The 25089-nt window shown below is 42.8% G+C and overlaps 2 protein-coding genes and 1 long non-coding RNA gene across 13 annotated transcripts in view; all 3 read left to right on the top strand.

The window, feature by feature from the left end:
- Nucleotides 1-14457, top strand: part of asap1a (ArfGAP with SH3 domain, ankyrin repeat and PH domain 1a) — a 210569-nt gene extending 196112 nt beyond the window's left edge. For 5 of the 9 annotated variants that reach the window (XM_029703921.1, XM_029703920.1, XM_029703923.1 and 2 more), the window contains 6 exons: nucleotides 6974-7150; nucleotides 7995-8061; nucleotides 9464-9528; nucleotides 9818-10323; nucleotides 10544-10666; nucleotides 11653-14457. In XM_029703921.1, the coding sequence (XP_029559781.1) occupies nucleotides 6974-7150; nucleotides 7995-8061; nucleotides 9464-9528; nucleotides 9818-10323; nucleotides 10544-10666; nucleotides 11653-11727 (1013 nt within the window). In that variant the 3' untranslated portion in view covers nucleotides 11728-14457. The remainder of the gene's footprint in view (nucleotides 1-6973; nucleotides 7151-7994; nucleotides 8062-9463; nucleotides 9529-9817; nucleotides 10324-10543; nucleotides 10667-11652) is intronic. The other 4 variants (XM_029703922.1, XM_029703927.1, XM_029703928.1 and 1 more) reach the window with 2 other exon arrangements.
- Nucleotides 1214-4530, top strand: LOC115156501 (uncharacterized). The gene is made up of 2 exons (XR_003868247.1): nucleotides 1214-1494; nucleotides 4399-4530. It is a non-coding gene; the product is annotated as an uncharacterized LOC115156501 (long non-coding RNA).
- Nucleotides 14458-23334: 8877 nt separating the features above from the next.
- fam49ba (family with sequence similarity 49 member Ba) overlaps nucleotides 23335-25089 on the top strand; it is a 73894-nt gene continuing 72139 nt past the window's right edge. For all 3 annotated transcript variants that reach the window (XM_029703931.1, XM_029703932.1, XM_029703930.1), the window contains exon 1: nucleotides 23335-23497. The gene's annotated coding sequence lies outside the window, so the exon portion shown is untranslated. The remainder of the gene's footprint in view (nucleotides 23498-25089) is intronic.

Below are 25089 nucleotides of genomic sequence, written 5' to 3' on the forward strand. Positions count from 1 at the left end.
CAAACGGGGAGAATCCAGTGGACGCCTGGGGTACTTCTCGCAGGGCAAACATTAAGTGTGGGAGAAGCATGTCCCAGTTTTTCCCGTCTCTGGACACCACTCTTCTCAACATGCTTTTAATCGTTTTGTTCAAGCGTTCGCACAACCCGTCTGTTTGAGGGTGGAATATGCTTGTACGTATCTGTTGAACCTGATATAACCGACACAAGTCCTTCATCAACCGGGACATGAACGGGGTTCCCTGATCGGTTAGGATCGTCTTGGGAAGGCCTACCCGAGAGAACATCATGAACAATTCCTTGGCAATTCCCTTGGACGACATGTTACGCAGGGGTATGGCCTCTGGGAACTTGGTAGCGTAATCTACGACCACTAGGATGTACTCGTGTCCTCTGGCAGATTTTGGGAGGGGTCCCACGAGGTCCATAGCTATGCGTTCAAAGGGAGTCTCTATGATGGGGAGAGGAATCAAAGGGTTACGTAGGTGTGGCCGTGGAGCTGTACGCTGACATTGATCACACGTCCTACAATACCTGGCCACATCCCGGGTGACACGGGGCCAATAGAATCTCTGCATGATTCTGTCAATAGTCTTGTCCCGTGCCAGGTGTCCTCCTAGGACGTGGGAATGGGCTAACTGTAGGACTGTATCCCTGTATGGTCTAGGCACCATTAGTAATTCCTGGATTTCCCCCCTTCGTTGCACGACCCAATATAAGAGACCCCGCCTGATTGCATAGTAAGGAAGAGGGGGCTCACCTGATCCGTCGACGTTCCTCCCGTCGATCACCTTCACCTTCCTCATGGTCTCCCTTAGGTCTGGGTCTCTATGCTGCGAGGTGCCGAACTGTCCCTTTAATTCCTGGGGCAGGTCAACCTCGGTAGAGGGGTGTGGAGGTTGTTCCCCATCCCCTCCAGGGGTGACCGAGGAGAATCCCTTCCAGGTTCCCCCCTCGGATGGGGCTTCAAATATATCTCTTAGCGCCTGGTTGCTCCTTCCTTCCTGCGTCGTGTATAACCCTTCGCAGGTGTCTTCATCGGTGGTTTCCTGGAATATCTGTCGTAAACGTTGGGTCTCTATTTCTTCCTCTGCTCCAGAGGACAAGGACGAGGCTACGTCGCCTTGTAGGACTACTACCTCGGGCTTGGATTAGTTTTTTTTTTCCTGTCCCCCTTCTTCCCATGCATAACATCATCTGCCGCAGCTCTTTATATAGAGGACAGTCTCTCCCTATCAATAATGGCACCTTCAGCTGGGGTACTTTCCCTGCCCTGACTGTACACCTTCCTTTCGGAGTGAGAATAGACAGATTCACGGTGGGGTAATAGTGGGTGTCTCCATGGATACAGGACACGCCTACTTTGTCTGGTAGCAGTGTTGCTGAGGTCACCATCCGCTCCTCTACTAACGTAACCATACTTCCCGAGTCGAGAATGGCAACCACATCTTGTCCTTCTACTCGAACCGGAATCTCTGGGGCTGGGGCTATTTCTGTTAACCTCTCTGGGGTATGTGGGACGATTTCGTCCCACCTACGTAACAGCTACTGAAATTCCAGTGGCGCGATTTTTGAATCGTTAGAAATACTATTACTTCAATTTCTCAAACATATGACTATTTTACAGCTATTTAAAGACAAGAATCTCGTTAACTTCTTGAGGCTACCTGGGACGTTAGCGTGCCACCTGTGGCGCACCCTATCAACAGCAGGTGCATTTCAAGAGCGGCAAATTTGAAACCAAATAAATGTACAAATTCAAATTTCTCAAACATACAACTAACTTACAGCCTTTGAAAGATAAACATCTTCTTAATCTAACCACGTTTACCGATTTCAAAAAGGTTTTACGGGGAAAGCATAAAGTTAGGTTATGTTAGGAGAGTACATTGACAATAGCTGTGTGCAATGCATTGTCGATTCAAAGACATGCGTCACCAAAACCATACAATCAGCTAAAATTATGCACTAACCTTTTACAATCTCCATCAGATGACACTCCTAGGACATTTTGTTAGACAATGCATGCATTTTTAGTTCTATCAAGTTCATATTTATATCTAAAAACAGTGTTTTACTATGGCGTTGATGTTCAGGAAATCGTTTCCCTCCAATACCGGCAGTCAAGTCATGACGACAAAATAATTAATTAATATTAGAAAACATTGCTAAAATATTATATTGTCATTCAAAGAATTATAGATTTACATCTCTTGAACGCAATGGACTTGTCAGATTTTAAATTAACCTTACTGGGAAATCACACTTTGCAATAATCTGAGCACTGCGCCAGAAAAATACGCATCGCGATACAGACTAACCGCCATGTTGGAGGTATCTAAAATCGAAAATACTATATAAATAATCCATTACCTTTGATTCTCTTCATCAGATGTCACTTCCAAAGAGTCCCAGGTCCATAACGAATGTATTTTTGTTCAAAAAAGCTCATCATTTATGTCGAAAAACCTCCGTGTTGTAGCGCATGATCTAAGCCAGCCGGACTTCACTTCACTTCAAGAACGGAAAAAATATATTTCCGTTCGTTCAAACATGTCAAACGTTGTATCGCATAAATCATTAGGGCCTTTTTTAACCAGAACATGAATAAAATTCAAGGCGGACCATTGGGTTTTCTTTTAAAACGTTTCGGAATGAGAGTACCCACCATCAAATCGCGCGCCAGGGTGAATGATGGACCATCACGTTCCATGGCTCTTATTCGGTCAGATCTCACTGTAGAACACTCAAAACACTTTGTAAAGGCTGGGGACATCTTGTGGAAGCAATAGGAAGTGCCAGAATATTCCTAACCCCCTTTGTTTTTCAATGGCATAGGCTCAAAGTCAATTCAACACATCAGGTATCCACTTCCTGTCAGAATCTGTCTCAGGGTTTTGCCTGCCAAATGAGTTCTGTTATACTCACAGACACCATTCAAACAGTTTTTGAAACTTTAGGGTGTTTTCTATCCATATATAATAAGTATATGCATATTGTAGTTACTGGGTAGGTGTAGGAGGCATTTAAAAATGGGCACATCTTTTTTCAAAAAAGTCTCAATACTGCCACCTATACCCTAACAGGTTAATCTAACCCCACTGTCCGATTTCAAAAAGGCTTTACAACGAAAGCAAAACATTAGATTATGTCAGCAGAGTGCCCAGCCAGAAAAAATCAGACACCCATTTTTCAAGCTAGCATATCATGTCACATAAACCCAAACCACAGCTAAATGCAGCACTAACCTTTGATGATCTTCATCAGATGACACACCTAGGACATTGTGTTATACAATACATGCATGTCTGTTCAATCAAGTTCATATTTATATCAAAAAACAGCTTTTTGCATTAGCATGTGACGTTCAGAAAAAGCATAACCCCCGCAAACTTCCGGGGAATTTACTAACAGTTTGCTAAATTACTCACGATAAACGTTCACAAAAAGCATAACAATTATTTTAAGAATTATAGATACATTACTCCTCTATGCACTCGATATGTCCGATTTTAAAATAGCTTTTCGGATGAAGCACATTTTGCAATAATCTAAGTACATAGCCCGGCATTACAGGGCTAGCTATTTAGATACCCACCCAGGTCAGCCTCCACCAAAATCACATTTCCTATAAGAAAAATGTTCTTACCTTGCTTGTTCTTCATCAGAATACACTGCCAGGACTTCTACTTCAATAACAAATGTTGGTTTGGTCCCAAATAATCCATCGTTATATCCAAACAGCGACGTTTTGTTCGTGAGTTCTAGACACTATCAGAATGCTTCTTCACGGTCCCGCGCATGGCGCATTGGCGTGTCAAAAATGTCTAAATATTCCATTACCGTACTTCGAAGCATGTCAACCGCTGTTTAAAACCAATTTTTATGCCATTTAACTCGTAGATAAGTGATAATATTCCGACCGGGAGTATGCATTGAGCCTAAACAGCCGAATAAAATTTATCCTCAGAAGCGACTCGTGCACGCGCCTCATTCAAAGGTCCTCGGAGCAGCCACTTACAAAAGGTGATAATGTGTTTCAGCCTGAGGCTCCCTCGTAAACCTTCAGTTATTTCCCGGGCTCTGAGAGCCTATCGGAGCCCTGGGAATTGTCACGTTACAGCTAAGATCCTTACTTTTCAATAAAAAGATGCAAGACTCACGACTCCTTGTCAGACAGGGTACTTCCTGCTTGAAACCTTGTCAGGTTTTTGCCTGCCATAGGAGTTCTGTTATACTCACAGACACCATTCAAACAGTTTTAGAAAATTCAGAGTGTTTTCTATCCAAACATGAACAATAATATGCATATTCTAGCTTCTGAGTTGGTGTAGGAGGCAGTTAAAAATGGGAACATATTTTTTCCAAAATTCTCAATACTGCCCCCTAGCCCAGACAGGTTAACCAACAGTGTTGATCATGCCCTCTCGAACCGGGATGCGTGGGGATGGGCAGCGATGACTCCGTGACCATGGACTCGTCCTTGCTAGGACATTGTGAGGCATAATGGTCTGGAGACTGACATTTAAAACACCGACCCTGCTGTGTGGGGGATGACTTCTCCCACCTCCGGAGGGGGTTTGGAGGTTTCGGTGGCGGACGTGCCGGGGCGAGTCGTGGTACGGGATTTGCAGAATCCTTCCGTTCCTTCTTGTCCCCTTTTAACAACTCCCCTGTAGATCGGTATGTTTCCACCGCCTGGGCTATGTCGTCGGCTGACAACGGGTTGGTTTGACCCACAACCCTTTTTAAGTCACTGGGTAATTCCCTCAATATCTTGTCCACAACGAGGGTCTCTATTACGTGTCCTACTCCCTTTCCGGGTTCCAGCCACTGTTTCATCAGTCGTATTAGAGCGAAGATCTGGGCACGGACGGGTTGGTCAGCCATATAGGTCCACTGATGGAACTTCACAGCTCTATCTCTGGCAGTCAGCTGGTACCGGGACAGGATCTCGGTTTTTAGTCGCCCATAGTCCGCAGCTTCGTGGGAATCCAGGTCAAAATAGGCTTCCTGGGCCACCCCGGTCAAAAGAGGGGCTAATGCGCTCGCCCATTCTGTGGGCGGCCACTCTTCCAAGGTGGCCGTCCTTTCGAAGGTCATGAGGAAGGCCTCGATATCATCCTCCTTGGAGAGACGAGGTAAGATGGCATGAGCAGCCGCTCTAGGCTTCACTCTAGGTTCTTCTCGCCCACTCAGCTGTCGTTGCAGGAGTTCTATGGTTGTCTGCTGAGCCGTGATCAACTGTTGTAGTAGGGCGTTGTCCATCGTTCTTGAATGGTTACTCTGTCTACTGGAAGAATCTTGATTTACTCACTTATCCTTGTGTCACTCGTCCACCTATGCCCACATTCTCCACCAATGTGAGCGGACCAAGTCATTTGGTGTCACTCTAAAGTGGAAAGGTGGAATAAACGAGTCCAGAGTAGGTTTTCTTGATTCAACACAGTTCTCTATTGAGGGATTTCTGACAATACAAACACTCCAACACAGTCAATGAGAATCTCCAAAGGAACAACATACATCTTCTTTAGATGACACAGGATCACATTACGATTATCTTCAAACTATAACAACAATCACATATTCATCACCGTCTTAATGGCTCTTCATGGATAGCACCTCTCTCTCCGTAGCCATTCCCCAACGATAGTTTATCTTCCTTCCCTCTTGCTAGTTCCATCCTCTCTCATGTAGGGGAAAGAGAATATCTCATTAGTACCGTCAGCTGTGCTTAATTGACTCTGGTTACCTGGTCTCACATGCCTTGTTGGGCTACTATCCGTGAGCCCAGCCTGACCTCTGGTGGTCCTTCCACAGCAACTATTAAAAGCTTGACGTTTGGGCCTTCATCAATGGCCTTCATCTACGTTTCTGATAGTGTGCAATCATTGCACCTTTTCTTTTTCAAAGATGATCATTTGGGTTGCACCTTGACTAAAGTTGGTTAAGCGCCCTCCACATCTTTCCTTAACAAATAATACAACAAGCAGTTCCTTGGATCCCCAGAAGATAAGCACTTAAAAGCCTTAATTAATATACTTGTTTCCAGAGTGGTCCTTGATGGAAAAACTCAATGAAATCAGGAAATGATATAGTGTCAGGAAATTATATGGTGTTTCTTTTCCATTCTGATACATGGCCATGGACTTATCTCATCTTTTGAGGTCTGAAAATATCTGTTAAACTTTGATTTTGGAGTGAACTGTCCCTTTAAAGGGGCAGTCTGGATTGAAACGACAACAAAGCGGTCCCACACCCCACTTTAAAAAGATGAGGTATGGGGCTGGGGAAATGTTAGCGCTCAAATGTATAGACAGAGCTATAGATGCAAGGACTGAACATCAATGACATTGAAACTAAGCTCATGAGTCATTTCTAAGTTATATTGTTGAAGTATTAATGGCTGTACACTTTATACAGTTAACCCGCTGTTCCCCGGGCGCCGAAGACGTGAATGTCGATTAAGGCAGCCCCCCGCAACTCTCTGATTCAGAGGGGTTGGGTTAAATGTGGAATACACATTTCAGTTGAATGCATTCAGTTGTACAACTGACTAGGTATCCCCCTTTCCCTTATTTCCCGCATTTCTATATAATTAATTTAAAGATCCAAAAATGTATGTTCCAAAATCCCAACTTGACATCTGCTGATATTAAAAGGGCTTTATAAATACATTTGATTGATTGATGTACAGAATTTTCACAATTATGCAGTTCATGCATGGAATAATCCAGTGTTTTTGAATAGTTTTGTTAATGCCAAAATAGATTGATAGTGCCTTCCGCTTTGTGTCAGAGGAACCAACTCGAACATCTTGTTCAATTTTTGCATCTTTACAGTACCCTCTTTTGGAATTAAATATGGTTTTGATCATAGATAACAGCTCTGTAGCATGCCTCCATAAAACAAGAGAATTTTGCCCTATTGTTTTAACCAATCACAGCATGCCTCTTGTTCCCTGACTTTTCTAGTACCCTCGACTGGCCCGCCTACCTCCCTTCCCCTGGGCTCCCAGACTGGAGGCAGCGGGGGCATCTCCACCCTTAAGAAGAGACCCCCACCCCCTCCCCCCGGGCACAAGCGTACCCTCTCTGACCCCCCCAGCCCAGTCCTGCAAGGCCCCCAGAGCACAGGTGGGACCAGTTGGGGTGAGTGGGACGGGGGTTGAAAAGTTTAAAACAACACTGCATGTATACAGTGGCATGTTGTGAACCATATAGAAGTGAATAGTGCTGACAGGATTCCCTATTCTACACTACATACAATCAAATCTGGTTTACATGATCAATTTCTATCTGGATGTTCTGTAACTTTGCATCCTTCTGAACACACAAAAGAGAAAAGAGTATATTGTTTTCTTCCTTATATTTAGTATTACTCAAATCTCCAATGAATGGTCACTAAAAGGGAAAGCTATCGTTTCCTGGATCAGATTGGGCTACACTTGCACCAGTTGGGAATGGAATACAACATCATTATGTTACTGATAACAACCTATTTATTCAATTTCCACACATTTTGCACTTAAAAGCCTTAATTAATATACTTGTTTCCAAAGTGGTCCTTGATGGTAAAACTCAATGAAATCAGGAAATTAAATGGTGTTTATCTTTTCCATTCTGATACATGACCATGGACTTATCTCATCTTTTGAGGTCTGAAAATATCTGTAACCTTTGATTTTGGAGTGAACTGTCCCTTTAAAGGGGCAGTCTGGATTTAAAAAACAACGAACCGAACCCCCCCACACACACTTTAAAAAGATGAGGTATGGGGCTGGAGAAATGTTAGCGCTCAAATGTACAGACAGAGCTATTGATGCAAGGACTGAACATCAGTGACATTGAAACTAAGCTCATGAGGCATTTCTAAGTTATATTCTTCAAGTATTAATGGCTGTACACTGTATATAAGTAATTTAAAAATCCAAAAATGTATGTTCTAATTCCCAGCATGTGGCCATAAATCTTCACTCTTTTTTTCCCCACACAGGAAGGGTGTCCACTCCCCCGCCTACAAACAGGACCTCACCTGGAAACAAGTTTGAGCAGCAGCAGAGGTACAGTACCATCCCCGCTGCTTCAACTCATTCATTCAGCCTGTCCAGGCTCAGCACAATAGTGCCAATCGCATATTTAGCAGATGCATTTATCAACATTTTAACATCTTGACCATGTTCTGTTATAATATCCACCCGGCACAGCCAGAAGAGGACTGGCCACCCCTCATAGCCTGGTTCCTCTCTAGGTTTCTTCCTAGGTTTTTGGCCTTTCTCAGGAGTTTTTCCTAGGGAGTTTTTCCCAGCCACCGTGCTTCTTTCACATGCATTGCTTGCTGTTTGGGGTTTTAGGCTAGGTTTCTGTACAGCACTTTGAGATTTCAGCTGATGTACGAAGGGCTATATAAATAAATTTGATTTGATTTGATTTGAACAGTGCTCACAATTAAAAGGGTATTTAATTTTGTGGATGACTTACAGTTTACGTGTTTTGGAATATGGTCGATACAAATGGTGTCGCAATTCAACGGCTCAGACACGAGACGTATGTGGCAGGGTCTACAGACAATCGCGGATTACAAAAGGAAAACCAGCCACGTCGCGGACACCGACGTCTTGCACTCAGACAAGCTAAACACCTTCTTTGCCCGCTTTGAGGATAACATAGTGCCACCGACTCGGCCCGCTCCCAAGGACTGCTGGCTCTCGTTCTCCGTGGCCGACGTGAGTAAGACATTTAAAGGTATTAACCCTCGCAAGGCTGCCGGCCAAGACGGCATCCCTAGCCGCGTCCTCAGAGCATGCGCAGACCAGGACATCAACCACCCGAGCCACGGCCTGTTCACCCCGCTACCATCCAGAAGGCTAGGTCAGTACAGGTGCATCAAAGCTGGGACCGAGAGACTGAAAAACAGCTTCTATCTCAAGGCCATCAGACTGTTAAATAGACATCACTAGCCAGGTACCACCTGATTACTCAAACCTGCACCTTAAGGCTGCTGCCCTATAAACATAGACTTGGAATCACTGGCCACTTTAATAATGGAACACTAGTCACTTTAATAATGTTGATATAGTGCTTTACTCATTTCATATGTATATGCTGTAATCTAATCTACTGAATTTTAGTCAATGCCAATCCTACATTGCTCGTCCTAATATTTATGTATTTCTTAACTCCATTCTTTACTTTAGATTTCTGTGTATTGTTGTGAATTGTTAGATAGTACTGTACTGTTGGAGCTAGGAACACAAGCATTTTGCTACACCCGCAATAACCTCTGCTAAATATGTGTATGTGACCAATATAATTTGATTTGATTTAATTATGAGAGTCAACAACCAAAAAGATGGCTTAGAACTTAAGCACTTACACAGTGCATGCAAACATTCAGAAATGGACCCCTCAACCTTCAGAGGCTAAGATCACATTGTATAATGGGTCATCTTATCTCTCTTTCAGCACTACCATTAGTAATACAAAGTCAACACTTGGTCCAAGGGTTCTACCCAAACTACCTCAAAAAGGTATTCTTTTTTCTCTCTTATTTGACAGAAAATTTGTAACAATGAAAGAAATCACACAGTATAGATTACTGTCCAGTTTCCCAGACACAGATTAAGCCTAGTCCTGGACTAAAATGTTGTTTCAATGGAGAATCCCCATTGAGAATGCTTTTTAGTCCTGGACAAGTGTAATTTGTCTGGGAAACCAGCACTACATGTATACAATTTATTAAGGATACTGTTAACCCAAAATATACCAAAATAAGTTAATGCAAGTTGACACTTTTTAATGCCTCACCCTGTCTTGTTGGAGTGGCACTACGGAAGATCGACACTATCCACCTCCCTTCAGTGGACAAGCTCTGCCAACCTCCGGAGGTTCTACAGAGGTCAACCTGCGCCCAACTAGAGTCTTACCAAAAAGCGCCCCAACCCCTGCAGACCCCCGGAGACACCCCTCAGAGGGCCCCGTTGGCAGAAGAAACGCAGCTAAGCGAACTGCCTCCCAAACCCCAGATGTCAGATCTGTCCCCCAAGCCCCAGCTCTCTGACCTCCCCCCGAAACCACAGCTGTTGAATCTCCCGCCCAAACCGCAGCTCAAGGACCTCCCGCCCAAGCCTCAACTGAGCAACATCCCTCCAAAGCCCCCTGTCAGTGAGCGGCTCCCTCCGGGCGAGGCCGTGCAGACTGCGATGGACAAGCAGTCTTGCAGTCAACAGGGGGAGCTATCCCCCAGACAGGCCAGTGAGGACACCAAAGGATCCCCGCCGTGTGCAGTGGAAATGCCTGTGCCGCTGCCTCGGAAGATCAACACTGTGAGTGCTGACTAAAGAGAGTGCTTTTTATTGTAGTACCTAGGGCTGGATTCAAACTGTATTGCGGTCATTTACGATTAAGCTGACATATGCAGCGTTTACCATGAATGTGGAAACATTGCCTTCAACCCTGCTCAAAACCTTTCAATGCTGAACTGGTTTTAAGAAGAAAACTCTGACGGTAATGTAAACATACTAAGCTTATTGCATTTTCAACCAGGGGAAGAGTAAAACTAGACGGGTGAAGACCATCTACGACTGCCAGGCGGATAACGATGATGAGCTGACCTTTGCGGAGGGAGAGGTTATCATGGTCACAGGAGAGGAGGACCCGGAGTGGTGGGTGAGTAGTTGACCTGCATCAGGCTGCAGCCACACTCATAAATGAACACGGATAAAATCCTAAATGGCGTACTTCATTGTCTGTTTTTGTCCGTCAAAAGTGCAACTCATCTCTATTTTTTTAGGATGAGTTCAGATGAGTTGCATACGTTAAAAGACTGACAATTTGTGTGGTTTTGTTGGACAACCATCTGTGTTGACATTCATCTGGCAACGGATTTATCTCATTGAAAAAGCATTGGCTCAGTCTGAAATTTTCGGACGGCCACAACCTCACATGTCAGCATTCATGGCTTCAATTGATTACAATGAAGCTTCTTATGAGAACTAAGAAGTATCTCTGGGAGTTTGATAAGGAGTTTGAAAAGTAACTCCACAGTGTTGCTTACATTTTCCATTTTCATAATTTCAAGAGAGCCATAAACTGTTGATGAGAGGTTTGAAATCTGGTCCCCGTTCAGTGGGGCACAATATTGTGGATTGCTAAGAAATTCATATATTAACAGAGGCCTCTGTGACATTTAGAGTAAGGAATCCCTATTCAAAGTTTTATTCAAAGCGTTTCTATCTGCAACATTCAGTAGGTTGCACACTCCTGAACGTAACCCTGGTTTTGTCATACAGAATGTATGACAAATCCATTGCCTTTCTTTGATGATCTAAGAGGACTAGGCTGACTGACAACTCTCTGTAAGTCACTCTGGATGAAAGCGTCTGCTAAATGACCAAAATGTAAACAATTATACCAGAAAGGTGACGGCAATACTCTATGGCAGAGGTTGTCAGGTAGGCTAGGTGAAGCTTCTCCCATGCATTTTTCTCCTTTCCAATCCGGGATCATTAGTAAAGAGGAAAAAAACAAGTACACCAAATGATTGAAGTATGAGAGTATACTCATTTACATGTCACTCATGTCAGCCTCATTGTGAAGCTGTAAAATATGCATAATGTATTCATCATTATCCATCTCTTTTTTATCTCTTTCAGATCGGGCACATAGAAGGACATCCCGAGAGGAAAGGGGTCTTCCCCATGTCCTTTGTGCACATTCTGTCTGACTGACAGCCGGAGAGACCGGTGTGAGGCCATTCCTCTAATCTAGCACAAGCCCTGCCCTTCCCTGGCCTCACATCAGATTTTAGGCAGAAGTGAAACAAATGCGAACAAAGAATCCAACCCAGCCTCATTGCAATGAAGACTTATTGTATATAAACTGTGATATCCTGCCTACCAGTATTACCGTAGCAGCAACCCAGCATGAAACTGGGTTTGAAGTAGCTTTCCTCAGAATTTCTCAATGTATGCTGTAGCTGTATGTATGTGTATAGATAAACAAATCTATGTATGTCCATGTAAGTGTGTCTTTGTACATACATATGCACACCTAAGAGTGTATATTTCTGTACTTATATACACGTGTGCATATGTACATTGACCCTGCTTGCTCAGAGAGGTAGGGCTATCTTCTTGTTCCAACGGTCTACCATTTTAGCTTGACTGTTTTATGTCATTATCATCTCTTGAACTCTTGGAAGTAGTTAATGATCATGACTCATGAGAGGTCAATTTGATAAGGAGTTTGTTACTCAGATAATATACAGTATATTAGCCCTTAATGGCACATATCCTCTCTGTCTACTGGCCTGTTTATTTGGCAATGCAACAAAGTTAGATTCGAGCTGAAAGACTGAAAGGTTGGAGGAAGTATTTATTCATGACATAAAAATACAATTTGTTTGTTTTATTTTTGCTTATAATGGGATCCATTTGAAGAGACTTTTCTGTCAAGGTATGTTAAACAATGCTAATTTGAGCGATAAAGGAATTAACAGCCTAGGAAGTCAAACCATTTGTTGTAGTGCTGGTGGCTGCCACAGTTACTGCATCAATCCCCCAGTTGTTAGTAGTTCTCCTTCACCTTAATTGTGATATTATATGATCAAATGTATAGTGCGAGAAATATGCATTCTCATGCATTTAGTGAATCTTGAGATTGTTGTGAAACGTGCATTTTCATGGAAATCTCCCCTGCTTGACCAGAGTATCAATCCATAAAGTGAAAATGGTATTACACACACACAAACTCACACTTATGCACACACATTGTTTCACAAGATCAAATATGAAAACCAAGCATTGTGTGTGATACAAATTATATCTTGAGGATAGATGCTTTGTTTCATACCGGGCTTCCATCAGTATTGGTCTGCAAGTTTCAACGGAGAAGGATGAAGTTGCCCAATTAATGGTTAAAGGGGGGCTGAACTTCCTCATTAAGCCACATTTTTCATATTGCTCATCAAGAAATGCAGCAGCCATGACTCAAGCCAAATGAGAGTTGTCTTGTACATTCACTCCGCCAAAACAGTACACAATTACAGTCACTCACCCTTTATAGATAACTTGAAACAGTCTAACCAGGTCATTTTCATGTTGCACACATTTTACTTTTCTCATTATATGCTTTACATTTTTGTATATGAATTTCTATAATTTATAGTTGGAGGTTTTTATGTCATAATAATTTGGAGATATTGTAATTTTAAAATTTGAGGCTGACAAATTCCCCAGTCCCTGCTGATGACAAGCATACCCTTAACATGAAAATACAGACAGTTTCATTCTGTACTGGATTTGACCCAATACTTTCGTTTTTAATTTAGGCCAGAAAGTTAAAATCTTTGCCGAGTTGTCTTGCCGTATTATTTAATGGTCTTGTTGTAAACAGAATGGATGATTTGGAGTGGATTTTTTATCACAGGCCGAAGCATGAGGTCATGTCGTTGAGCTTCAGGATTATTATTACATTTTTTTACTCTTATTCAATTTTACGGTGGAATATGATTCATGTTTATGTTTGTTTAGATTTGTCATGGAGGAATTTGCTGTGACTGACGGAGGTGTGAAAATGACTCTGAATGACTGCCACGCTGACATGCCATTTTTAGGGACAAAGTTTCGCCTTAGTTTAAAATAAAGCTGTTGTGGTATTAACAGGAAAGAAATGATTAACTATTAATGCTTCTTGTAATATATTTGATGTTGATGGTCAGTGACATTTATTATGACTATAGTTAGTGATTGTTAAAGGGAGACACCTTTTATTGTGTATTGAGTGTAAATGTATATTTGTTTCTGTTTGGGGTAGGAAAAAACTGGGGCATTGACAGCTACAACACTATCATCAGGCTTTTTCCTTGTGTTTGGCATTTACTGTTTACAGTAGCTCATTCAGCTAGGTTATTCCTTGTGGGAGAATATTTGTTAGCACGTCTTGTTATTGTTGTTCCTAATATGTGTGATGAGAATTAAAGCTTTCATCACAGCCCCTTTAGACCAGGCTTTTTGTTACATTTCTCAACAAAGTTTGTGTGATTTCAGCACAGGCAAAACCAGTGGGCCCCCACTGATAGAGGAGTGATTAAGCCATGGCAATCAATTGGCTGAATCCTCTAGATTTTTACATTTACTTGAATATTTATTTAATCTAGAACTACACCAGAAGCTGGACATGGGAAATAATAATTAATTAAACATATTCTAATGCATCAAATTCATGTCAGATTCCACGCCTTCTGTGTTATTCCTCACTCAAGTTGGATGTATATTGGACTGGCACTGCCAAACAGTGCTTTTTAGAAGGCTAGTTTGACGTTTGTTTTATTGTGATATCACTGGATGCAGATGTCTACCCCTGTTCCGCATGTGTGTTGGCTTCATTGTTTGATATTGTGTGTTGAGGACAGAACCATGACTCCGTTATTCATCGAATAATAAAGATTTTATGTTGAATTATTGTGAATGCTTGTTTTATTTAAAAGCTTTAGGGGGGACTGAAAGATAGTGATGGACTCTGAGTCACGGCTGGCTGGAGGGAGGGAGTTCCAGAGCCTAGGAGAAGGCCCTGTGGCCGAAGCTCTGGAGCTTCAACCTGGGGATGGTAAGGTGGCCCGCTGTGGGGGAACGGAGTCTGCGTGTTGGTTGGTGGGGGAGAAAAGGTCTGTAGGTCAGAAGAAGGAGCTTGTAATCAATCAATCAAATGTATTTATAAAGCCCTTTTTACATCAGCTGATGTCACAAAGTGCTGAACAGAAACCCATTATAAAACCCCAAACAGCAAGCAATGCAGGTGTAGAAACACAGTGGTTAGGAAAAACTCCCTAGAAAGGCCAGAACTTAGGAAGAAACCGAGAGATGAACTAGGCTCTGAGGGGTGGCCAGTCCTCTTCTGGCTGTGCCGGGTGGAGATTATAACAGAACATGGCCAAGATGTTCAAACGTTCATAGATGACCAACAGGGTCAGATAATAATCACAGTGGTTGTAGAGGGTGCAACAGGTCAGCACCACAGGTGTAAATGTCAGTTGGCTTTTCATAGCCGATCATTGAGAGTTAGAGACAGCAGGTGCGGTAGAGAGAGAGTCCAAAACAACAGGTCCGGGACAAGGTAGCATGTCCAGTGAACAGGTCAGGGTTCCATAGCCGCAGGCAGAACAGTTGAAACTGGAGCAGCAGCATGATCAGGTGGACTGGGGACAGCAAGGAGTCATCAGGCCAGGTAGTCTTGAGGCATGGTCCTAGCATGTTCTCCGAGAGGAGAGGGAGAGAGAAAAAAAGAGAGAATTAGAGGGGGCATACTTAAATTCACACAGGACACCGAATACGACATGAGAAATACTCCAGATATAACAGACTGACCCTAGCCCCCCGACACATAAACTATTGCAGCATAAATACTGGAGGCTGAGACAGGAGGGGTCGGGAGACACTGTGGCCTTGTTCGACAATACCCCCGGACAGGGCCAAACACGAACCCGAGGAGGGTGCCAACCCGGACAGGAAGATCACGTCAGTGACTCAACCCACTCAAGTGACGCACCCCTCCTAAGGACGACATAGAAAAGCACAAGTAAGCCAGTGACTCAGCTCCCGTAATAGGGTTACACTCAACTGAAGAGATGAGTCTTCAATAAAGACTTAAAGGTCGAGACCGAGTCTGTGTCTTTCAATGCGTTGGGAGACAGGGAGCCAGTAGAGTTCACGGAGGACAGGGGTGATGTGCTGCCAGGACTTCACCAGTGTGGGTGAGGAGTCCCTTTGGAGCTTATGGAGGGCACTTGAGTTGATACCGGAGAGTAGTGAGTTGCAGTAGTCAAGACGGGAGGAGATTAATGCATGTATGAGGATTTCAGCAGCAGGATGGGAGAGGGAGAACTTTGGCAAGGTGGAAGAATGAGGATTTGATAGTCTGTCTTATGTGGTGGTGAAATGAGAGGGTGTAGTTGTGTGCATGGAGGGAGAGATAGTGGTATCGTCTTTGGTGAGGGTGGTAATATGAGTTAGGTCGAGGTCAGACAATGGGACGAGGGAGAGGTAATACGAGTTAGGTTGAGGTAAGACAGGTAACCATAACCAGTAGAGGCCTCCACCATTATCAGTGGAGTAGGACAGGTAGCCATAACCAGCAGAGGCCTCCACCACTACCAGTGGATTGGGACAGGTAACCATAACCAGCAGAGGCCTCCACGACTACCAGTGGAGTGGGACAGGTAACCATAACTAGCAGAGGCCTCCACCACTACCAGTGGAGTGGGACAGGTAACCATAACCAGTAGAGGCCTCCCCCACTACCAGTGGAGTAGGACAGGTAACCATAACCAGCAGAGGCCTCCACCACTACCAGTGGAGTGGAACAGGTAACCATAACCAGCAGAGGCCTCCACCACTACCAGTGGAGTGGGACAGGTAACCATAACCAGCAGAGGCCTCCACCACTACCAGTGGAGTAGGACAGGTAACCATAAGCAGCAGAGGTATCCACCATGGCAGGTGGAGCAGGTTGACATGGTAACCATAACCAGTAGAGGTCTCCACCACTGCCAGTGGAGGGGGACAGGTAACCATAACCAGCAGAGGCCTCCACCACTACCAGTGGAGTGGGACAGGTAACCATAACCAGCAGAGGCCTCCACCACTACCAGTGGAGTGGGACAGGTAACCATAACCAGCAGAGGCCTCCACCACTTCCAGTGGAGTGGGACATGTAGCCATTACCAGCAAAGGTCTCCACAATGGCAGGTGGAGCGGGTTGACATGGTTGCCATAACCAGTGGAGGCCTCCACCACTACCACTTCAACACAGTGATTACGTGTCATAAAGGTGAGTTCCATGTGTTAAGACATTGTTTGACGCTATCATGGTCTTGGCAGGAGTGACAGCCTTGACCAGAGAGGGAGAGGGAGAGGGAGAGAGAGAGAGAGAGAGAGAGAGAAGCCAAAAAACCAACCGGTAAGTGCCTCTCCAAGCTCATAGAGTTTATTGACTGATGATCTTTAGTAGTGTTAACACTTTGCATGTGTTAACTTCATGCAGGAGAGAGGCAGACATGATGACATTTTATTTTTGATAATTGTGTTGAGTGGATTTGAGTTTGACCTGCCATACCAACATTTTTTAAAACGGTTTTCAACCGTATGTTGCTGTTTATTATTACAGTAAAGTAACTCTATTATACATTGAAAATATTTTGTTAAGTTTCAAACCATACAGTGTGTAGAGCAGCAGTAGTAACAACCTGAAAAAGGGGAAGTGAGAAAAATACTGGGAAATTATTCATACAGTAGCAGAGAAAGAGTACAAAATGGTAGTTTACTTGAATACATCCACATTACAGTCACACCAGTATTCAATATAGTATGAATGACCATGGCCCCTAAGAATGATTGGACTGTACCAGAGTAAGTGCCCCGCTGCAAGGCCCCCCTTATCCTCCTTTGCAAGTTAAGATTTGTCTGAATCCTTTTCTAAAAGTTACTAGAAATTAGTATTTAAAACAAGTTTTTATTTAAAATGGGGGCATGACCCCAGACTACAGTAGCAAAATGTGTCCTCCCCCAATGTCACAGTCGCTCCTACGCCCCTGGGCCTGGTTAATTTTCATTCAATACTGAGCAATCTATGCTTAAGTGTCTCCAGAAATAAGAATATCCATGTACACCTTCCCATGCAGTGCTCTATTACTTAGTGGCCAAAATAAGTGAATGTGAAAGATGGGCTTGGCCTACAGTGTATCAATGTCAAAAGCCATCACACATTGAATGCAATTGGCCACAGCATCTGCATTCAGATTGCTGCTGTCACAAAAGTGTCACTTCCTACTTGCAAAATCAATTCCTTTTATAGTTATGAGGTCCCTCACCGAGGTAAAGTAGGTTTTATATCAGACATTCACCTTTACATCTCTTGTTCGCAATAACTTTTGCATTGATTGTCATAGGAACATCAAAACAAGTGCTAATTATTCTAAAAATGTCTGGCCTACATTTATAAATCAAATCAGATGTATTTATAAAGCCCTTTTTACGTCAGCTGATGTCACAAAGTGCTATACAGAAACCCAGCCTAAAACCCCAAACAGCAAGAAATTCAGATGTAGAAGCACGGTGGCAAGGAAAATCTCCCTAGAAAGGCAGGAACCTAGGAAGAAACCCAAAGAGGAACCTAGCTCTGAGGGGTGGCCAGTCCTCTTCTGGCTGTGCCAGGTGGAGATTAGAAGAGTACATTGCCATTTAAAGCCAGATTGTTCTTCAAGATGTTCAAACGTTCATAGATGACCAGCTGGGTCAAATAATAATCACAGTGGTTGTAGAGGTTGCAACAGGTCAGTAACTTAGGAGTAAATGTCAGTTGGATTTTCATAGCCGAGCATTCCGAGGTCGAGACGGCAGGTGTGGTAGAGACGAGGGAGAGAGAGAGAGGGAGAGAGAAGGACGGGAGAGAGAAGCACGTCCGGTGAACAGGTCAGGGTTCCATAGCCTCAGGCAGAATGGTTGAAACTGGAGCAGCAGCAGGTGGACTGGGGACAGCAATCAGTCATCAGGCCTGAGGCATAGTCCCTAGGGCTCAGGTCCTCCGAGAGGGAGAGCATATTTAAATTCACACAGGACACCGGATAAGACAGGAGAATTACACCAGATACAATCTTTGATTTGCATAAAAATGTATGTGTTGATTTGATAGAAATAATGAAATCATGTAAAAATGCATTTAAATCTCTTTTCGCAATAACTTTTGCATTGATTGTGATAGAAACATCAAAACAAGTGCAAAATATTATAAAAACGTCTGGGAAAGAAGTTCAAAGAAGAGACAAATACTTTCATTGGAGAAACAGGAAGGACTGAGATCAAAAAGAGGATAACAGAATGCAGAGAATATTTAAAACATTTCAATATTAATCCTATCTTCATGGCTTCACCCTCTTATTATATCGAAAAACCTTTTCTCTTTCTTAAAAAATGTCGACCTTCTAAGTTAGCTTTAGTTCTGTAAACCATTTATCAACAGTATCTACTGAATCTCAATTGCTTAAACAGTAGGCCGCATTAAATCTGCATTAGGCAATACACTCACATAGCTCATTTTCAAAGCTTTGTGGAAAAGGAAGAGGACACCCATGTGCCTTTTGACAATGTGCATCACAGTCCACATTAGTTTAGGTATACAGCTGAGGAATGTCATCCCTCTCCAATTAAAAAATGTTGAATGTCAACAATTCATCTTATAATCCACTGACAGGGCAGTTTCTCAAACATTTTCAACATTTATTTTTCAATATTTTCAATAAATCACTAACTCAAGATGAACTGGAAGAGGTGACTGACTGGAAGAGGTGGCTGACTGGAAGAGGTGGCTGACTGGAAGAGGTGGCTGACTGGAAGAGGTGACTGACTGGAAGAGGTGGCTGACTGGAAGAGGTGGCTGACTGGAAGTGGTCGCTGACTGGAAGAGGTGGCTGACTGGAAGAGGTGACTGACTGGAAGAGGTGGCTGACTGGAAGTGGTCGCTGACTGGAAGAGGTGGCTGACTGAAAGAGCTGGCTGACTGGAAGAGGTGACTGACTGGAAGAGGTGACTGACTGGAAGAGGTGGCTGACTGGAAGAGGTGACTGACTGGAAGAGGTGACTGACTGGAAGAGGTGACTGACTGGAAGAGGTGGCTGACTGGAAGAGGTGACTGACTGGAAGAGGTGACTGACTGGAAGAGGTGACTGACTGGAAGAGGTGACTGACTGGAAGAGGTGACTGACTGGAAGAGGTGACTGACTGGAAGAGGTGACTGACTGGAAGAGGTGGCTGACTGGAAGTATTGGCTGCAGCTATGGTCCATGAATCCCAGTAAAGGATCCTGGCCAAACACGCCCTCATTCACATCGACTGGGCTGTACAGGAGTGGGTCGAGAGCTTTAAGTTCCTCGTGTCCACATCGCTAAGGACCTATCATGGTCCAAACACACCAACACAGTCGCGAAGAGGGCACGACAACGCCTCTTCTCCCTCAGGAAGCTGAAAAGATTTGGCATGGGCCCTCAGATCCTCAAAATGTTCAACAGCAACACCATGGAGTGTCTGGACAGGCTGCATCAACACTTGCTATGGCAATTGCTCTGCATCCGTCCGCAAGGGTAGTGCATACGTCCCAGTACATCACTGGGGTCGAACTCCCTGCCATCCAGGACCTCTATACCAGGCGGTGTCAGAGGAAGGTCCTAAAAATTGTCAGACTCCAGCCATTCAAGTCTGGGACCAAAAGGCTCCTGAACAGCTTCTACCTCTAAGCCATAAGACTGCTAAATAGTTAACCAAATAGATCCCCGGACTATCTGCAATGACCCTTTTACTATTTTTTGACTGTGTACACACACACTGGACTCTTTCCTTACACTCACACATGCTGACACTGACACTCCAACACATTCACACACACACTGGACTCTACCCATACACTCACACATACTGACACTCGAATTAGCATATTAATACAATCCCCATCAAAATCTGTCAGTTTAAGCTATGGGCCAAGTCTCAATCCTACGCATCTGCCGATATCGGCCTTCCGCATTTGCGGTGAAAAGTGGCAGAGCTACGGAGGTGTTTGAAAGTCCAGGAGACATTACGAAATTCGGTCTTCTCACGAAAACATCTGTACGCCAAACAGTTTGTGCTACAAACTATTATGACCATTCTATCGAAAGATGAGACTCTAACAAACACAAGAGATGTAGATCTACCACATAGATAGGACAGACACTTCAAAACAAACGTCCTTTTGATTTATTTTTTGACTATCTGCTTTTCCATGTATGAATCTGTTATTCAATGTGTTTCGAAGGGATAATAGCAGTAAGTTTCATCAAATACATTTAAAGAAATATTTTTGTTATATTTTTTTAATATTCGTTTTATACCTACAGGGGTCCTACAATTATACATCTAATGGCTAAACTATCCTTGGTATGACCAACTTAAAATATGTCAATATGTTAGCTTAGTAGAAACCCAGCCCCGTGCCCTTAGAGTCTAGGGAGTTATAGGGCAGTGCAATGTCTCCTCTTTCTTAGTCCACAGAGAGAAATTGACAATTTCTTTTACAGGATCAGAACCTCAAAGTAACAGATTCATATAGTAGTTTAACATCTTCCAAAAACAGCTATTCATATAGCAGAAATGAGATGCCATTCAAATAAGAACATCAATTCATAAACTTTTAAAGTCCCACAAATCCTCCATTATGAAATGGGCCCCTTCTGACAGGCGAGTAGAAACATACCGGGCCATGACAGACGGAGAGGGGACAGGGGAAACGTTGCCTCATACCGGCGTGGATGCAACCATGACATACCCAGTACTTACAGTATCTATATATACTGTAGCTGGGTTGAGCGTTTGCATTTTGACCATAATTTAGGCACTGGGTTTCCTTTGCTTGACTTAACAGATTTCATGTTTCAAGCAGCACATCAGAATCATTAGTACAACAAACATCATTAACAGTCCTCACATCAACCTAACAAACCAAATCCAATTATAGATACCCTGGTCTACAGACACCCTGGCACAGTGCAACTTGTAGCATGTGGGATACAGCATTTACTACTTATCCAAATGAATCTTGACTTCTTCAGCTTGTTCTGTGGCAGCCAGGTGGAGGTCTTCAGGGTTGTGGTGTTGCTTTGGTAAGAACAGGTCACTCAGTGTTGTCTCCATAAGTACATTGAAACAAAACAGTGGTCAGGGCACTGGACAGACAAGGGGACCTATACATTATGTAATTAAGTACATCAATAATTGCACACCATTGTGCTCAGTAATATACACCATTCTCCGTATTTTGCTGGTCTGTTACCCGCTATCACTGTCCCCGGTCAGAGGATATGGGGAATGATTCAACCTCAGAGTTACACACAGGGATACTTTATTGACATACACAGGCAGACATGGAAAGTAGAATGGTAGTGGTTCAGTTGGTAGAACATGGTGTTTGTAACGCCAGGGTTGTGGGTTCGATTCCCACGGGGGACCAGTACGGAGAAAAAATGTATGAAATGTATGCATTCACTACTGTAAGTCGCTCTGGATAAGAGCGTCTGCTAAATGACTAAAAATGTAAATGTAAAAATGTTTAACAGGAAAAAATAGAGACAATGAATATTCACATACCAAATGAATACACCAGGGCAAGAATGTACAGATACAGAACCTTACCGAATAGAGGAGAAACAAATGGCAAAGAACTGTACAGAACTAAAAGCTAATATTGTACTGAATAACCAGTAGTAATATACACAAATACAATGTCCCTCCCTCTACTACTACTGACCAACCTGTAGTAATATACAAAACCACAATGTCCCTCCCTCTACTTACTTTACACACCATCTCACATGTCAAGATATGAGTCTAGTTGTGTTGGGCAGGGAAGAGGTGTAGGAGCTTGATGCTCTCTCGGCAACTGCTTGAAGAAAGCTTAGAGGGGGCGGCAAGAATTGGGGATTGACCCCACTGTATGATAAGGCACCTGGCAACCTGGTCCCTAGCAACCAATCGGTTTGGTTAGGGCCAGAGTTGGGAAGGGCCAGTTACATATTTTGTCTCTGAGAGAGGGCTGTGAGATGGTGTGCTAAGAGTCACCGGCAGGTAATTCTGTAACACAATTAGCGAAACCAAAACTTGTATGGCGGTGATGACTTGTGTCAGTTCCATTGATGGTTTGAATCATTTAGATTTAGTTTGATGCTTCTATGATGATCCATGAAAAATGTATTGAGGATAAAAGATTAAAATGCATTTTTATATGATTTGATTATTTCTATCAAATCAACACTTGACTGTTTACACAAATCAAAGGTTGTAAAAGTAGGCGAGGCCTTTTCAGAATAATTAGCACTCATTTTATATTTCTATAACAATCAATGAAAAGGTTATTGCGAACAAGAGATTAAAAGGCATTTTTATATGATTTGATTATTTCTATCAAATCAACACAGCTTTTTATGCAAATCAAAGGTTGTAAAAGTAGGCCAGACATTTTTTGAATAATTAGCACTCGTTTTGATGTTTCTATGACAATGCAAAGGTTATTGTGAGCAAGAGATTTAACGTCGAATGTCTGTTGAATGTCTGTTGAATGTCTGTTGAATGTCTGTTGAATGTCTGTTGAATGTCTGTTGAATGTCTGTTGAATGTCTGTTGAATGTCTGTTGAATGTCTGTTGAATGTCTGTTGAATGTCTGTTGAATGTCTGTTGAATGTCTGATATAAAACCTACTTTACCTCCGTACAGCCCTCTCGGTTATGGCTGGTGACGTCACACACATAATCCGCAGTACTAGAAGGAACCTATGCAACTGACAACCATCATTTTTCCGGGTTGGCCTGTCATGTAAAAGGAGGCACACGGGACCGCGTACCTGGTTGTTTTGAGTTCTACGTGTTAATACGAAGATTTCCTTATCGATTCCAGGTGTAGACCTATACTTTCTCGATCTTGAAGGTATGTGTTTATCTGGACTCTAATCTACTGTTGTGCTTTCACTTTGAAGGTACTAAAGTGTCTTCAATTCATCTGTGTAGGGTTACTACAAACGTGCAGCATAATTTCAGGCATTAGCAACAGGTATCATGACTAAAAAATGTGTTCATGTTTTGGTTGTAGCATGTTGAAACACTTTTGCCTGTAAACAAATGAAGTTGGGCGCCTGAGTGATAGCCTAGGCCTATATCCTTCAAATTGTTATAAACTGATAAAGCAAACTCCGGTATAAACTCGACGGTTGAAAATTGCATAGCCTAAGAGAAAGCGATTGGTTGATTTAAATTCTCATCTCAAAGAATAATCATGCTTATGTCAAATAATTAGCAAAGTGGTTATAGTTGAACACAGAACTGAAGTTCTGCTGGTGTGAGAATAGAGACAGTCTTTACAAATTGAAAGGAAAAAACAACTATTCTCATACTTCCTCAATGTGAAGGCAGCTTTTCAAAGTAATCATACCACTTCCTCATTTTGTTTATTCAAAACACGCATTTAATTCGCCAAGTTCTCTCATTTGCTTTGCCGATCTTTTGCATTGTTACTTATAGTTTGAGATGTGTTATTTTGTGCAACAATGTAATTTTGTGTAACGATACAATACAATAGATTTTTTTATTGAAGGTTACAAGTAGACTACAAAACAGTTATTCAGCCTTGATAAGATTTCCCAGGAGAGGCAGAAGAAGAGGCAGCAGGAGAGAAGAGGTGTTATAGGCATTCACTTGAATGATACTACAATATATGCAGAAGGACGTTTAGCAGATTTTAGGAAGAAATAGCCAGTGATGAAACAGAAAGGACACTGTCACCTGTGCTTTGACATGCATTTCAACTGTAAGAACAAGGTTGATGATTCTGCATGGAAATTAAAGGACTTGAGATGCGCTATGCAGATATCGCTCCTCCATTTCCTGGTTCTTAAAATTATAATAGTTAGCCTAATTTCGGTTTATGTGACAAGACAAGAAAGTATAGTGTAGAGAGTCATTGGACCATCTAAACAGCTGCGAAATATATTTTCTAGAACCAAAAATATTGTTTTTTTAGCTGTTTGAAACTGGTGTACAAAACCGAAAGTACAAGACGCAAAAAACGAAACTTAAGAACGGGAAGTATAGAAATACCGGACACATAGAACATATATACCGCTTCTTAGACTTGCTTTCGATGAGAATGACAGATCTATAACTCTAATTTCTATGTGAATATGGTCGGGCAGCCCAAAAAGTTACATATTGCAGCTTTAAAGGCTTCATCATACTAAGAATGATCTTTGTCTGTTAGTTCTGCTTGCTGGAGTTGTGTATTGCCTTGTACTTCACAGATCATACTATATGTGAGTTAAAAACCTGTGCAGAGAACTTACTGAAAGCTTCAGTGTGGGAGTTGATGTCTGACTCTACTGCAATGCTATCTTTTGTTATAAATCCTTTGTAATGAGATGAACCTCTCAATCTCTTTGCTGTGGTGTCAGTTACTTGTGGGGAGAGTAAACACCTCATGTTCAGCTATTGTCTGTTTATTTGCAAACCCTTGAAATTGTGCATGCT

This window comes from Salmo trutta, chromosome 21, assembly GCF_901001165.1.
Source record: "Salmo trutta chromosome 21, fSalTru1.1, whole genome shotgun sequence".
NCBI classification, from domain to species: Eukaryota; Metazoa; Chordata; class Actinopteri; order Salmoniformes; family Salmonidae; genus Salmo; species Salmo trutta.